General features: G+C 44.5%; 2 protein-coding genes across 4 annotated transcripts in view; both read right to left on the reverse strand.

Moving 5' to 3' along the window:
• The window catches only part of GAS7 (growth arrest specific 7), a 98239-nt gene extending 97975 nt beyond the window's left edge, over positions 1 to 264 (reverse strand). For all 3 annotated transcript variants that reach the window (XM_052688176.1, XM_052688175.1, XM_052688179.1), the window contains exon 1: positions 10 to 264. In XM_052688176.1, coding sequence (XP_052544136.1) covers positions 10 to 192 — 183 coding nt within the window. In that variant the 5' untranslated portion in view covers positions 193 to 264. The remainder of the gene's footprint in view (positions 1 to 9) is intronic.
• Positions 265 to 7636: 7372 nt separating this feature from the next.
• LOC128083223 (myosin-1B-like) overlaps positions 7637 to 15500 on the reverse strand; it is a 43561-nt gene continuing 35697 nt past the window's right edge. The window contains exons 35-39 of the mRNA XM_052688262.1: positions 14842 to 15012; positions 13176 to 13280; positions 12998 to 13093; positions 12456 to 12590; positions 7637 to 7717 (exon numbers count right to left, since the gene is read on the reverse strand). Of these exons, the coding sequence (XP_052544222.1) occupies positions 7637 to 7717; positions 12456 to 12590; positions 12998 to 13093; positions 13176 to 13280; positions 14842 to 15012 (588 nt within the window). The remainder of the gene's footprint in view (positions 7718 to 12455; positions 12591 to 12997; positions 13094 to 13175; positions 13281 to 14841; positions 15013 to 15500) is intronic.

Here is a 15500-nt window from a genome sequence, read left to right on the forward strand (position 1 = left end):
CGCTCCTACCTCCAGGAGCTGCACGTAGCTGGCCGGGAACCAGCCGCGCAGCCCGTCCTCCTTCTGCCCTTCCCACCAGCCGCCGTCCGGCACCTGCAGCACCGTGATCAGCTCCCCCGCGGCGAAGCGGAGCCCTTGGCGGTGCCGCTCCCCGGAGAAGGGGTACAGCGTCTGGCAGCGCGATCCCGACATGCTCCCAACAGCAGCGCTGCCCCCGCTCAGCGCCCGCCGGGGCGCCGCCGCCCGCCCGCGGAGCGAGGGCTGCGGGAGGGCCGGACCCGCCCGCCCCGCCCCGCCCCGCCCCGCTCCGCCCGCTGCGGGGGCGCGGCGCACGCTAAGCGCGGAGGGAAAGGGGCGGGGCGGGCACGGAGCCCCACGGCGGCGAAGAGGAGGGGAGAGGGGCCCGGGACCGCGGGTGTGCGGCCGTCAGGAGCAGCGCGCGTGTCCGCGGTGACGCCGAGTGCGCGCTTTTGAGAGAAGCCGTGACATGGCCGTGAGGCACCGCTTGTCTGGGAGATGTGTGTGACACACGTGACGCCATCCGTGCGCTTGTGAGGTGCGTCTGTGTGGGACGGCGTTCTGCCCGACCGCAGGACACATCCGAGGCTGTGTGATGTACAGGTGTGTGCGTGGCGTACAGCAGTGAGTGATTTACGGGTCAGCGTGAAGTACGGGTGAGTGCGACATACCTGTGTGAGCGACACGAGTATGTGTCACACAGGTCAGCGTTACGGGTATCTCTCGCCCATCTTTGAATACAGGCACACCTCTGCTCAGTCAACATTGTAACTCTGTTCAGAGTCTTAATTCACAGGGATTGGGATCAATATAACAAACCACAAGCCCGTTCATCTTTCAACAGTGACACATCCCACGTGTGTGTCTGTGGCACTCAGCACCCCGCTTATTCCTCATGCACTCAGTGTGTGCGAGTCACACGTGAGACACCTCAGTGTGTGACACCTTCATTTGTGTCACACTGCTGTGACACCACTGTGAGTCTGACTTTGGCTGTAAGCGCCCATTCTGCACATGCAGCTGTGTGCTACATTCCCATACAGCCGTGTCCCACGGCAGCTCAAGGTGCCGGTGCTGGTGGGGCTCTGCACTTGCAGGCTCGCGGGTCAGGTTCTGTTCCAGTGGAGAGGACACAGGTATGCTTCATCTAGGGGTGTGCAAAATTTATGGCATATTTTCTATGGGCTCTGTCCTTTTTATCAATCCTATCTGGCTGTTGTATCCTGTATGGTCTTCCCTGTTCCTGTGATTCAAATTCTTTTCTCTTCCATCCTTTTTCAAGGAGTAGCCTTGTATTTATTCTTTCGGTTGGTTCATGCTTTGCAATGCGTAGGAATGAGGAGCACATTCAGAACAGACTGCCTCCTGTGCCAATCACGGACCATCACATGCATGTCTCCTTGTCTGGGGCTACACAGGCTTTAATTCATGTGGCAATTTTTCCTTCTCTCTTTTCTTCGGAGTTTTAAGAAATGGTGGTACCTTATCTGTGAAGTGAGCAATCAGGAAGCATTTCAGAAGGTGACCTTCAACAGAGGCATCCTTCAATTAGTGGGGATAAGCAGCCATCAGAGCAGAGCTCTTATTCTTTCAGCTACTTTGGGACTACAATCCACAATTCTATTTTGGATTGTCTGAGTTTGTGGTAAATTGCTTAAAATCATCTTTGAAAAGCATTTTCTCTCATAATGATTGAACTATGGTCCATTATTTGTTCTTAGCACACCAGCTGTGCCTTGTCTGGCAAAAAGCAATTGACTTGGTATCATGGCATATATCCATGTACATCTATCAGCAGAATTCTCTAACAATGCCATTCTTTCTCTTTTCTTAGTTTCTGATACTTTTTCCTCCGCTATTTTTGTGCTTTTCCAGCTTGTTCTTCTTTCTCTTTTTCTAGGGGCATATGTTCCATCACTAAACTTTATCAGCGAAAAAGCTTTCAGTAGGTTTTTAGTCCTGGGTTTGTCCATTTCCTGAAACAGTTTGGTTTTTCAGGACTTCACATGTAGTAGCAGACAAGACCCAATGTAAACATTAAGATCATACTTACTTTTTTTTTCCTGAATCTATCAATACAACTTCACTGTAAACAGAAGGGCTCTGTTCACTACAGAGGATGCCTATCAGTCAGTGGAAGTGTACCTCTCTGAACAGGTTCCACAAGCAATCATTTCAACTTGCAGATAATTACACAGCTATTTTCTCTTTAGATATGTCTGGTCCTTCATCTGATCGTGAAGAATGCCTTTACTTCTTGGAAAGAGAGCAGCTTTTATTGAAGGCTTAGATGTTTGCTTTTGCATTGTGTGTTGTCTTTATTGGGGATATTCTTGTCATCCTTGTAGGGAAAAGAAGTTATGGGCATAGAAAGTATTTTCATATAACACATCAGATCCAGAGTTAGTGATGGAAGATAAAGGAGCCATTTCCAAAGGTATGCAGCAGCAAAAGCAGTGATCAGCTTTTAGATTCAGTCTTGTTTTCTACCATCTGTTCCAGCTCTGTTAAAGCACCTTATCAGGATGCAGGTGCTCTCCAGCCAGTGCTGCGCAGGAGTGATCAATACTTCTGGCTGTGACATTGTAGGGATTTTATGTCCTGAGCCATCACAACTGTTATACTCTGTCATCTGATCTGGGGCAGTTTCCCAATTAGTGGTGAAAAAACAGTTTTAGAATGAGTGTCACGTGAACACATTCTGCATTAGGATAGGATGAATCTCACCTCAAGAGGGCCTTTTTCTCTGTCTGCCACCAAAAGCTGAAGTGTGAAGACCTCAAGTTTAGATTTCTAACTTTCTATCAAATTGAAATGCTCCTGGTGAATGGGAAAAAGCCAACTTCATATGATACTGCAAAAAGCCTCAATTATGGTCATCCAGAGATAAATTAATTCCTATTTGGCTTGATTTTGCAGATTGCATCTGGAGCTTAAAATGATGCCACAAAAACAAGATAGGCATATTCCCTCAAGAAGGACCTTACAACATCATGGCACTAACTGAAAGAATACTTGCACCTGACAGCAGTAGAAATGGTCAATATTTTGTTTCTTTAAAACAGCATCTGACGATCTCTCCAGCCTATGGAAAAGAGCTTAATTGCTCCTGCTGTCTTTGCTGAAAAGATCCTGCAGAGCTCAAAATAACAGAGCTGGAATGGAAGAGCTTTTCAGTCATGACAGGCTGGGATCACGTGAATAGCTGATTGGCTTTACCTGTTTGCAAGACTCAGCAGAAACAGATCTCCTGAGGCCAAGAATCAGCACAGAAAGAGTCTAAAAAGAAGCCGCACACAACACTGGATATTTAAATGACTTTTGTAATCTAATTATTTAGCAGAAATTACTTCTGTTGTTGAAGAGGAAATGTTCTGAGCCTGTATGGAAAAGATACATTTCTTAACATGTGTAAATGCTATAGCTTTTTATGAGAAAGGACCATTTTCAGTGCTTTGAACAGCCAAGACATAAGAACAGATACATGCGCTCAGAACAAAATGTAGTCTAGTCAGCAATGTTTCCGAAAGCAACTTAGAGAATACATGGGGTGGAGTGAAACAGCAGTATAATGTACAGCAGTGCTTCCCCTGGAAACTCTCCCATCATCCACCAAACTGCAGCGTAGGAACCTCCTAAGCCAGATATTCTGTAGCACTACACTTGAAAACTCGCTGTCCAGGCATTCAAGCATTCCAGGGAGAGGAGTCAGACTCATGACTCATATTCATATGACCAAATACATGTTTCGAACACAGTTTAAAAAAAAAAAAAATACAGATTGGCTTTATCTTTGATTCTGCATTTAGCCCTATTTCAGATGGCTTTGTTGATCTTGGAACTCCTCCTGTACATAGTTAATTCCACAAATAGGATTGGAGTTCACAGCATCGCCTTACCATGGCTGCTGCAGAACGCAGTGATGTTCCAGGGCAGGTTTAGTCATCTGTGTCTTAACAGTGCCCAGAGCTGTACCTACTATTTTAGAATCAGACATAAAACAGCTTCTGTCTGTAAAGGGACAGTGATACGCAACAAACGAAGTTTGTGGTGATTCACCTAAGACTAAACTGGATTTGCCTGCCACAATAATTCACCTGGAGAGCTGACTGCTTCCATTCACCTCCTGTCTTGAAAACAAGTTGAGAACAACAAACTGTTCTGATCAGCTTCCTTACAGTCATCGTATTCCCTGTGGAGGGGCGGGACAGGACCCACCCTGTTACATGGCAGGGACATATGTGGTCATATGAATGTGACTCACAACTGACTCTCTGACTTAGGTGTCAACAACACCCTGTTGTCACAAAACCTCTTGCTTGAAATGTTGATGCCATGCCTTTTCTCCAGCAGTTCAGCATTCTGCTCTCTAACTCAGGCTCTGGAATACCTAAGTCACAAAAATGTGCTCTCATCAGCTGGTTAGACTTCCAGGAGAGTGCTTCGACCAGTCTGACAAGAAGCATATGCTTTGGGTAAGGGCTAGGGCATTTCACAGCGGTGAGAACACTTACAGGGATCTGACTGTAGACCACTTCAACGACTGCTGAGCACTTATTTTCTTTAGAGCAGATTCTATAACCTTCTCCTCTCTTCTTCCAGATGAACTCACAACCAGAATTTTAAGCAAATCTTCATTGAAAGTTTAACTATTTCATGGAAAAGAGAAAAGCCCTTGAAAAGAAGAAAGACATTACCTATGAATCATGTCATTTAAGGATCAGTAACAACAGTCGAGCTATGGACATTTGGATGTCAGTTTATAGCATTTATATAAGACCATAAGGCAGATAGTTATGGGTTAGACCATAGGTCTGACTGATGTATTATCCTGTTTCTAGTAATGTCTAATAACAGAATAGGAAAAGGGACCTGTGCAGAAAGCTATTTCTGTTGAACATCCTCTCAGTTTCCTGAAAATTGTAGTTCATGTCTTCCCCGTTGAAAAATGGTATCTTCTATTTATAATAGTTCATTTTCATTATTCTAGGTAGTAATTGTCAGAGACCATGAGAACTTTTGGTATCCATATGATTCTGTAGACAGGTTTTCCAGTTTTGGAACCTGTCCCTAGCCTGTTTCATTTATAGCAGCATTGGCCCACTGTCACAGGCACAACCCACCCACATTGACCTTCATACTTGTACAGCTGCACTGATGTCCAAACCCGAAGCACTGAACTGAAAGTTACCCACATGTGGAGATGTGTAGATGCACATCCATCATTCACCTACTTTAAGCATCTTAAGGAACCTCTCCAAGATCACATGAAGGAGCATTGGAAAAAGCAGGAAAACATCCCAAGAGATCTCTGATGAAAGCAGATATCAAATATCCTTCTCTCTGGTTTAGTATAATTCTTAGCGATGTGATCTGGACTTGCCAGATAATCTACAACAGCCTGGTGGGTCCCTGAGCATCTGAGCTTTTCTTTTGATCCCATGGAGAGCCAGGCTTCTAGCCAGCTAAAAAGAGCAATCCAGCCAGGCAGTCCTCCAGCCCAAATCCTCCTGGATGTGCAAGCCTGAACGTTGATATTTCACTGACACTAAACTTCCCTTTTCACCATGTATTGCTCATGACTTGAATCCCATCAGGGATTTCCCATGTCTTGAAAGAGCAGAGGTTTTGCCTGAACATGCTGAGCAGGACTGACTGTCTGCTTTCTGTGGATAAAGTTGTTGATCTCTAAATATATGTGTGCCTGTATGTGCAGGACATAGATGTCTTAGAGTTTTCCTCTCAATGGTGACTCTGTTCTGCAACCATCTGTATATAAAGCTGCTATTCTCTCATGAACAATGACTCACACAGGAAAGTCTCTAAGAATTAGGCAAAAAACTGTTCATCCTGAGTAGGACATGAAAATTCAATCCCATAAACTCCTGAAAACTCAGCATTAGTTTTCCCTTGACGGCTTTAATCTTTAAAATATGCTGTTGCTGACACACATTTACAAACAACAGATTGGCAGTAAACAGTGCACATCAGCACTGCAAGTCCACTCCTTGCCCTTCTTAATAAACCTTCTAACAAAGATCCAGTACTGCACTGCTTATTGTAACCAACATTTTCTTTGCTCTGTTTTCCAGTGCAGATCCACCTAGCAACTCTTTCATCTCACAAATCTTTCTTAACCCTCACACATTGCTCTCTCCAGCCCTTTCTCTTACATTTCCAGACTACTCTACATGTCTGCGAACTGCAGTGGGTGAGCAGGAAAAAGCTAGGGTGACTGTTCTTTGCAATCAACAAGCTATACTTAGACCTGGGGCTGCCCAAAAGATTGTGAAGATGGCCATTGGGACTATCTGAAGGAGTGATTCATACTGGTATCAAAGAATAAGGCCAAGTGCATGGCCTTGCACCCAAGTCAGGGTAATCCCAAACATGGATAAGGACTCATCAACAATTAGATAGAAAGCAGCCCTGCAGGGAAGGATTTGGTGGTATTGGTGGATGAAAAAGTCAACACGAGCCAGCAATGTGCGCTTGAAGCCCAGAAAGCCAATCATATCCTGTGCAGCATCAGAAGAAGAGTGGCCAGCAGGTCAAGGGAGGAGATTCTCCTCATCCACTCCACGCTTGTGAGATCCCACCTGCAATCCTGCTGTCAGCTGTGGGGTTTCTCAGTGTAGAAAGGACAAGGACCTGTTGGTGTGGGTCCAGTGGAGGCCACAAGAATGCTCAGAGGGATAGAGCACCTCTCCTATAGAGATAGTCTGAGTGAGCTGGGGTTGTTCAGCCTGGAGAAGAGAAGGCTTGGGGGAAACCTTATAGTGGCCTTCCAGCATTTAAAGGCAGCCTACAAGAAAGATGGAGAAGGGGTCTATATAAGGGAGTGTTGTGATGGGAGAAGAGAAATGGCTTCAAACTAAAAGCACTCAGGGATTATAACGACAGGACAAGAAACAACCTTAAACTAAAAGAGGGGAGATATGGAATACATATAATGAAGAAATAGTTCACCAAGAGTGAAATGAGGCACTGGCACAGACTGCACAGAGATTCTGTGGATGCCCCATTCCTGCAGATGTTCAAGGCCAGGCTAGATGGGGCTTTCGGCAACCTGGTCCAGAGGAAAGTGGTCTTTACCATCCCTTCCAACTCATAACATTCTATGATTCTAATAACCGTGGCCTTCATTTCCCATACCTAGCAAGTCTGGGGACTTTGAAAATAGGTGAAAGAAAGAAATACTAGGAAATTTTCTCAGAAAGTGTCTTGTGTGTGGAAGAGAAGAAAGCAGAGTTTCTGAAAATCAAATGAGCTTCTCTGGCGAGTGGGTAAATTTCTGCTTTGTGGCACAATGTCAAACTAGATACATAGACCACATCCAGGATACCTGCATGCAACATTAAAATGTGTAGTTAGATTATATTTTTAATTACAAGTTTTAATCTTAGATTTTAAAAATTCTTCAAGATTGTAGGTGATAAGTAAGGGTCAGAGATGCTAACATGGAAAAGGAAAAATTCTCCTATGCATGTGAGTGAACCTTGGTGGCCAGAGTTGGCCAGATGTTAAAATCAAGACATAACATCATCTTCACTGAATTGCAGAATGGTTCAGACTGGAAGGGACTTCTGGAGGTCATCTACTCCAAAAGCAGGGCTGCCTAGATCTGTTTGACCAGATGTCCAGGATGATGTCCAGATGGCTTTGGAATATCTTCAAAGATTGATGTTACAAATCTATACTGTAAGAATACCAGAAGGAAAAAAGGGCAACTCTTTTACCCAGAGTCATCGCCTTGGACACTTACAGGCTGCAGGGGGTGATTTCATGGCTCACTCAGATGGTGTCTGAGAGCCCATCTCTGCTATTCTTTCTCAATCATGACCCTTCCTGCTACCTGCATTGTTTTGACTGTCCTGTATTTCCCTGTCTTTTCACTGAATCAATCAGTCTTCAAACAGCAGAAAGCTACTGCTGGGTTAGCAAGTTCAGTGAATCAGTGAAAAACATATTTTAGAAGAGATATGGGAGGTCTTCAACCCAGTTTCCTTCTCCAAGCAGAGCTGATTTCAAAACTCAGTGCCTTGCCCATGCAAATCCTTGAAATTCCTCGGGACAGAGATTCCATAATCTCTGAGCATCACTCAGAGATTCATCATGATCAAGAGAGCATCACTCTTATGGTAAATAATGTGTTCCTTTTGTCAAAAAACAACTTTGATTTACAACATGAGACCATTACCACTTGGCCTTTCATTGTGCACTTGCAGGAAAAGCTTGGATGTATCTATTTGCATTCTCTTTTGCAGCAGTATTAGTTTTGAGTCAGATAGTCTCTAAGCCTCCTCTTGTCCAGGCCAAAGAAATTTAATTCCCTTTTCATCTCCTGATGAGGCATCTGTTCCAGCTGACTGATAATACTGAGTGCTTTCGCTGGATTCCTTCCAGTATGTCGACATCTCTCATAATGGGAGGATACAAAACTGCACACAGTGCTGCAAATGCAGCCTCATCAGTGTCAAGTTTGGGGGAATAATCATATCCCTCTGCCACCTGCATGCTTATTGAGTACTTATTACTTCAGTGCAATCCATTGACTGGTTAGCTTTATCACTGCAGGAGTGCACTGCTAACACATAGCCAGCTGGTTTTCCATGAGGATCCCAAAGTCTTTTCTGCAGAGCTGCACTCTAGTCAGTCAATAGTCAGCCTGCACTGATGCAGGAGCTGTTCTATCCCAGGTAGAAAATATATAACAGGATTATTTCATAGAACTAGAGCAATCATATGAAGTCAGTTAGACCAAACTTATGAGGTGAAAAGGCCTCCTTCTGCTTTGTCTGATAATACATGTAAGGAGCAATGGTGGCACATGGTAGTACTGTTTCACACCCAGAAAATCCCCATTTTTTAGAGCTGCATAAGGTCTGATGTCTGTCACAGATGTAAGCAAATAGGCTGTAACTCTCACAATTTACTCTTTTTTATCACAGAAGTCCTTGCAGGCTTGAAAGAATCCTGGAGGCCATTGGAATGAACACCACTGCCATCAGTTCCCCCAGGACCTCAGAGAAGGAGCAGGCACCATGCCTAGGAGGAGTAAGTTTTGTGTGCTCACGTTATGTTTTTAATCCTCCTTCTGACTTCACATATAGGCAAAGTAGTAATAGTAGTAGTAGTTTACCTCTAGTATACCTTGGGATGTGACAAAACTCCAGCTCCCTTACTAAGTTTTTCTGTTACTATTCTAAAATAAAGAGTCTCTCCTTACTTGCTAAGTATGTCTCACACTACCTGTGAACCATCACTACCTGTGGTTTAACTGAAAGAATCACAGAATCACAGAATGGCTAAAGTTGGAAGGGACCTCAAGGATCATGAATCTCCAACCCCCCTGCCACATGCAGGGCCTCCAACCTCCACATTCAATACTAGATCAGGCTGCCCAGGGCCCCATCCAACCTGGTCTTGAACAACTCCAGGGGCATCCACAGCCTCTCTGGGCACCAGTTCCAGCTCCTCTGTAAAGAATTTTCCCCTGACATCCAGCCTCAATCTCCCCTCCCTCAACTTAAAACCATTTCCCCTCGTCCTACACATATCAACCATTTCAAAGAGTTGATTCCCCTCCCCTCTGTAGGATCCCTTTAGGTACTGAAATGCTGCAATGAGGTCATCCCACAGCCTTCTCTTCTCTAGGCTGAACAAGCCCAGCTCCCTCAGCCTGTCTTTATAGGGGGGATGCTCCAGTCCCCTGATCATCCTAGTGGCCCTCCTCTGGACCCTCTCCAACAGCTCCCTGTCTTTTTTGGACTGGGGGCTCCAGACCTGGACACAGTATTCCAGATGGAGTCTCACAAGAGCAGAGTAGAGGGGGACACCTCCCTGTTCCTGCTGGCCACCCCTCTTCTGATGGAGCCCAGGATACCATTTGCCTTCCAAGCCACAAGAGCACACTGCTGGCTCATGTTAAGTTTTTCATCTATCAAGACCCCCAAGTCCCTCTCCACAGGGCAAAACAACACTACTGTTGTCCAAAGAATAATAGTAGGCTTCTTGCTTTGAAATAAATAAATAAAATTTGTTCACAAAAGAAAGTCAGGGAATGAAACTCTTTGATTACTGATGCTAATGTATGATCAAAACTCCAAAGAGGCTGATTACTGAAGTACAGCCACACAGAGACACAGCTGATCACATAAAATGATCCTTCTTACTGCTGGCCAGCACACCAAGAAAAAGCTGGTGCTGTCTCATGGTAATGCACATGTCTGCTCATCCTGTCACCTCTCCCTCCCTGCTATACTGGGACAAGCAAAGAACACAGTGGGCTTTACAGATCTCATGGCAACACTGCACGTTTAGAAGCTTCTGGGATTGGAAAGACATTTTCAGCTTTACAAACATGCCTGTAGCTCTCATCATGATAAAGAGAAAATAGCATTTAAAAGCACTTCTGCAGAACAAAATTCTAGTGCAGATGCTATTTCTCCTCTGCGTTTTTCTTCCTTTATATACAAATGAGAGTATGAGAACAGGTTTGTTCTTAAGAAAAGTGCAAACTCTGCTAATCTTCTGATTTGTCTGCCAGCACTGTGCTTGCCACAGCAATTTGTTGGCTGGGGTGGATGTGGCCCTGATGTCCACATCTAGCTGTACAGTGGAACCGCATCATGTCATGTGCAAGCATGGGCAGGACTGCCGTTGTAGAGGGGGCTGGACTCGATAATGATTCAAGTCATAGACTGCTGTATTTGTGATGAGACTGTCCACATACATCCCTAACAACAGAGAACACTGTGCTGAAGAACATCCAAGCCAGAGCCATTGACTGCAGGTAGCCACGGAGCAGAGGAACAGTGAGATAGTTTTGATCAGCTTGACAGACAATAATCACAGATCATCATCTAATGGGGCATTAAGAGACAAAACACCATAGAGCTGAAACTGGCACAACAGGCCAGTGTGCAAGCGGGCCCATGAGTAGTCAGGAGGCAGATGGGTGACAGCCAACAGTGATGACAGGGTACAAAACACAGGAGGATGGCAGAGGCCCAAACTAAACACAATGGTACAAGAACAATTGCCATGGATGAACTAGCTAAAGGAAAAAGGAATGGTATAGAAGGAAGGAACATAAAGGAGAACAGCAGGCTAGTAATTACTGAATTCAAATGAGGAGAGATAGGAACCTCGTTGGGTGTGGTGGTGACACTTGTGACAACAAAAATGAAAGACAGCACTGATCAAGGACACTGAGTGGCACTCAGATGAACCACCCTGCTGAATACCACAAAATCAAAGCTCTCACTGAACATGGAGGCATTTTATACAGAAAAATCTGAAGGATGCAGCCCATCATCTCTGGGAGTGAAATGAGGATGGAGGAGCAGTGACAACTAAGTAGTCCTGCAGAGGAAGGAGAAGGAAAATCCTACTGCATGCCCGCCTGCCCCTGCTTCTGCCCTGGGCTGCTCACAGCCATGAGCATGCGTCATGCACATGGCAGTTCCACCCTTCTGCATCCTCATTCTGTGTGCAGCTACTCTCCTTTTCCTCTTCCAAAGTGCACAAGCCTGTACCCCACAGGAGTCTGTACTCCACATATGTGCAGCAGATAGCCATGTACAGGCACTGCATGAAGCAGATGCTTTCCCACAGGACTGTTTGGGGGACTTGGTAAGGCAAACAAGAGAGTGCTAGTTGCATTGCTACAACCTTACAGAGAGATTTTTGCTTTATTTTTTTCCTGTTCAACTATTAATTTCTTTAAAGTATCAAAGTTGAAACAGTGAATGTGTCCCATTACCTCAGGTATCCTTTCCCTGCATGGGATGTGACCCGTACTTCGTAACTGTTGCCTGTCTACTCCATCCATTCACAAACACTGTCAACTTCCTTACAAAGTGATAGTCCTTATCATCATGCAGGTTTATTTTTATTTCTGACAGCTTCTACTTAGAGTTGGCTGAGAATGAAGCAATCAAAGCCAAGTTACATGCACAACAAGAGATTTGAAGCAAGTAATGAATATCTGTTACATGAATAGAAGTGTACAGTGTCACGGAGCTTGCTGCAGTGCTTCTCATGGACCTCATTCTTCTGATTTCTACATGTGAAAAAAAAAAGAAGGAAGATAATGTACAAGTTACTGGTGTAAAAGAATTACTTGTGGGATTGTTTCAGGTCTGTGGATGTTGCACATATTATGCCATATTACTGGCAAAAAAGTATTATCTCCCAGTTCTGATGAGAGCCCTGGATTCTTACAGTAGATTATAGCTGGTATGTATCTTGGGAGGCACTAACAGGATTTTCAAAAAGCACTGGTTCTGAATAAATGCCAACTCTGGCCTTCCTTCATGATGACACTCCAATACAAGAGTTGGAATACAGCTGTGGCTGCCAGGTGTTTGAGCAGAGATCTTTGCAGCCCCCGATGCACAGGAAAGGTCCTTCTCTGCAGCACTCCAACTCACCTGTCTTCCAATGTCACGACTCTTGGCTCGCAGTTTGTTAGCCTGACATTCAGCAATATCGGCTCGTTCTTCAGCCTCTTCCAGCTCGTGCTGGGTCTTGCGGCATCGGGAGAGATTAGTGCTTGCCTGTTCCTCCTGGAAGTCACGGTTCCATCAGTGGCATGCACACAACCTAGCACTGCCCTGTTCCCATTAACACTACGCACCCATTCCATTCCATTCAAATGGCACCTACCGCAATTAACCTCACAGCTCCATCCATGCATTACCAGCACTCAGTACATTTCATCTAGTACCACAAACAACTTGAGCACTGGAAAAACTGCCTGGTGTGGCTCCAAAAGTGTGAAAATGCCAGGATAACTACAACTGTGTCCACTCTGTTGTGTGTCAGAATTCTTTAAAAATAAGCACTGTTCAAAGGCAATGACCACCACTGCTCTATCAAACTGAGTATTCAATTATTTTAACAAATGTGGTAGCCTAGACTTTTTGGAAACCTTCACCCAGGGCCAAAAGGACTTAAAGAGTCCTGTACTCACAGCTTCCTCAGCCTGTTTCTTGTATGCTTTCACTTTTAACTGCAGCTTGTCCACCAGGCTCTGGAGCCGGAGAATATTTTTCTTATCCTCTTCAGACTGTGGGAAGTGAAAATTAATACCAAGGTGATGCACGTAGAATACAAGAAAGATAAAGAAGAACACGGAGGATTTGTAATACCTGGTAAGTGAGCTCCTTCAGCCTTCGTTCATATTTGCGAGCACCTTTCAGTGACTCTGTTCCTCGCTTCTGCTCAATGTCAAGTTCATTTTCTAACTCATGAATCTGAAACACAATACCACAATAAAGACAGAAAGCTGCCAGGAATGGCTGCTGATCTTGCTGCAGGACCCAGGGTTCTGTGGACTAAAGCCTGCAGAGAAAGTGGCAGTGCAGAGCAGCTTCCTGCAGCTGCTTACTGGGCTTAGACTAGCTAACATCTGCTTACCACACTACATGAACAATGATATAGTGTGTGAGTCCACAGTTATTTTTACAGAGAACTTAGCTTTGTATACCTGGGGCTGCCTTAACCAAAATTAGGCTTAAATCTATCAGGGAAGAAGAAACTGAAACAGGGGAGGGAGGGTTTCGTTCGCATAGTTTAGGGAAATAGAAATGTTTCATTTGTAATTTTCAAAATTACCTTGTAAATTGCCTGCAACTACCCATTTGATGAGGGCTCCCACAGCTCTATTCCTGTTCTGCAGTGTAAGTCAAATCTAGATGCCAATCATTTTCCTTTTCTGTGTGTATTTCATTTCACAACCAAGAACACCCAACTCCCCATCAGCTGTGCTGTATCTTGGAAGATAAATAGTTTTAGACTGATTCAGTGGGTCAGGCAAATGTTCCATCTAGCCTAGTGCTCTGTCTCTGAGTGTCTAGAGTAGCTGCTATTTGGGGACAGCAGGGAAAACTGGCTGCTGTCTACCCCCTCACACCTGCCCAGCTTCCAGACATTAGATTACAGGTTTCAGGTGGCACATCTGTACCTGTTCCCCTGAGTTTATAAACCTGCTGATTTCTAATTCCTCTTTGAACCTTCCATCAGCTGCTTCTGCAGCATCCTATGGCAACAGGTTCCAGAATTTCACTGCCCAGACTGTAAAGTATTTTATTTGTTTTAAACTGACTTCTGAGTAAGGGTCACATGGTCTACATCACATTTCCTTACTTATAATATTTGTCTAATCATAGACTGTATTTTGATTCCTAACCATCCCAAATTCATCTTCTTTACTGTTTTCATGATTCTGTAAACTTTGATCACATTCTTCTCAGCTATCTCCTCTCCAAACTGAAAAGTCTTAGCCTTGTGTGTTTCTCATCAAAATTTCTCATCCCTGGATACTTCTCTAAGTATGGGTCCTTCTCTAAGCTGTAGGTCCTTCTTGAGATGCAGACACCAGAACTGCACAATGTACACACAGTGGCAAGTGATACCCTCCACCTGTGGTCTCAGTGCATTTCCTAATAAAGCCCATCTCTTTTTTTTTTTTTAATTTAGCATTCTGTTTTCTCTGTACACTGAGAACACAGTTTCTAAGGCCCATCATGTACTGAGACCTCTCCTTGCTGAGCTGTAGTGCCAGTTCCAAGTTCATCCCCACATGAACATGTTTTAAATTGTTTTTCTCTAGATGTATGCCTATACTGGTGTTTGTCTGCCACCATTTCATTCAGGTTTTATGAGATCATTCTCAAGGTCCTTACTTGCAGTGCGACACTTCACTAAGTGTAACCCTCATCAAATCTGATGGAGATCCCTGTCTTTCCAAGATATTCTAGCAGCCAAGGTCCAGCTAAAGACATTGACCTTAGTCTACCCCCATCTCCACCATACCCTAGCCTCTAGTTTCTGGAGTTGCTTCTTTCCACCCTTCAATGCCAGCTGCTCAGCTTCATCCAGACGGTGCTGCAGATCCTTCACCATTTGTTCCAGATTCCTCTTCATTCTCTCCAAGTGAGCACTGGTGTCCTGCTCCTTCTTCAGCTCTTCTGCCATCATGGCTGCCTGGTTGTAATGCAGAGTTATGTTATGAATACATCTCCATATCACTGGCAGTTCTGTGCCTTCTTTGGGAGAAATGCTCACAGTGACAAATGACTCTCCACATTCTCAGTCATCTGCCTATGATTGTGTTAAGGGTCTGTCATATAAAGAATCACAATTTCTTGATATTTGTATTTCAAAAGCTACTCTGACTTGGGAATTGGGCAGGGTTTGATAACAAGAATAAAAATAAGACAGCCAAATGACAAAGGAGTCAAAGTTTTTAAATGAAAGTGGAAGTTAGTGGCATCTTGAAGTATCACCAGCAAGCGCTCTGCTGACTGTGAATACATCACTGTTTGGTACCTAAGTCTGCCTGACATCCAGACTCCTAAGCAGCTTTGACCAGTGGAATGACTCTGAGGTTCTCCTGAACATCAATGAAGAGTTTGTATCTGTTGGGCTCTTCAGACTATGGGGTGGATAGCTGTCACCACTGTTTCATGAAA

Source organism: Tympanuchus pallidicinctus, unplaced genomic scaffold (genome assembly GCF_026119805.1).
Source record: "Tympanuchus pallidicinctus isolate F22 unplaced genomic scaffold, pur_lepc_1.0 scaffold23, whole genome shotgun sequence".
Taxonomy (NCBI): Eukaryota; Metazoa; Chordata; class Aves; order Galliformes; family Phasianidae; genus Tympanuchus; species Tympanuchus pallidicinctus.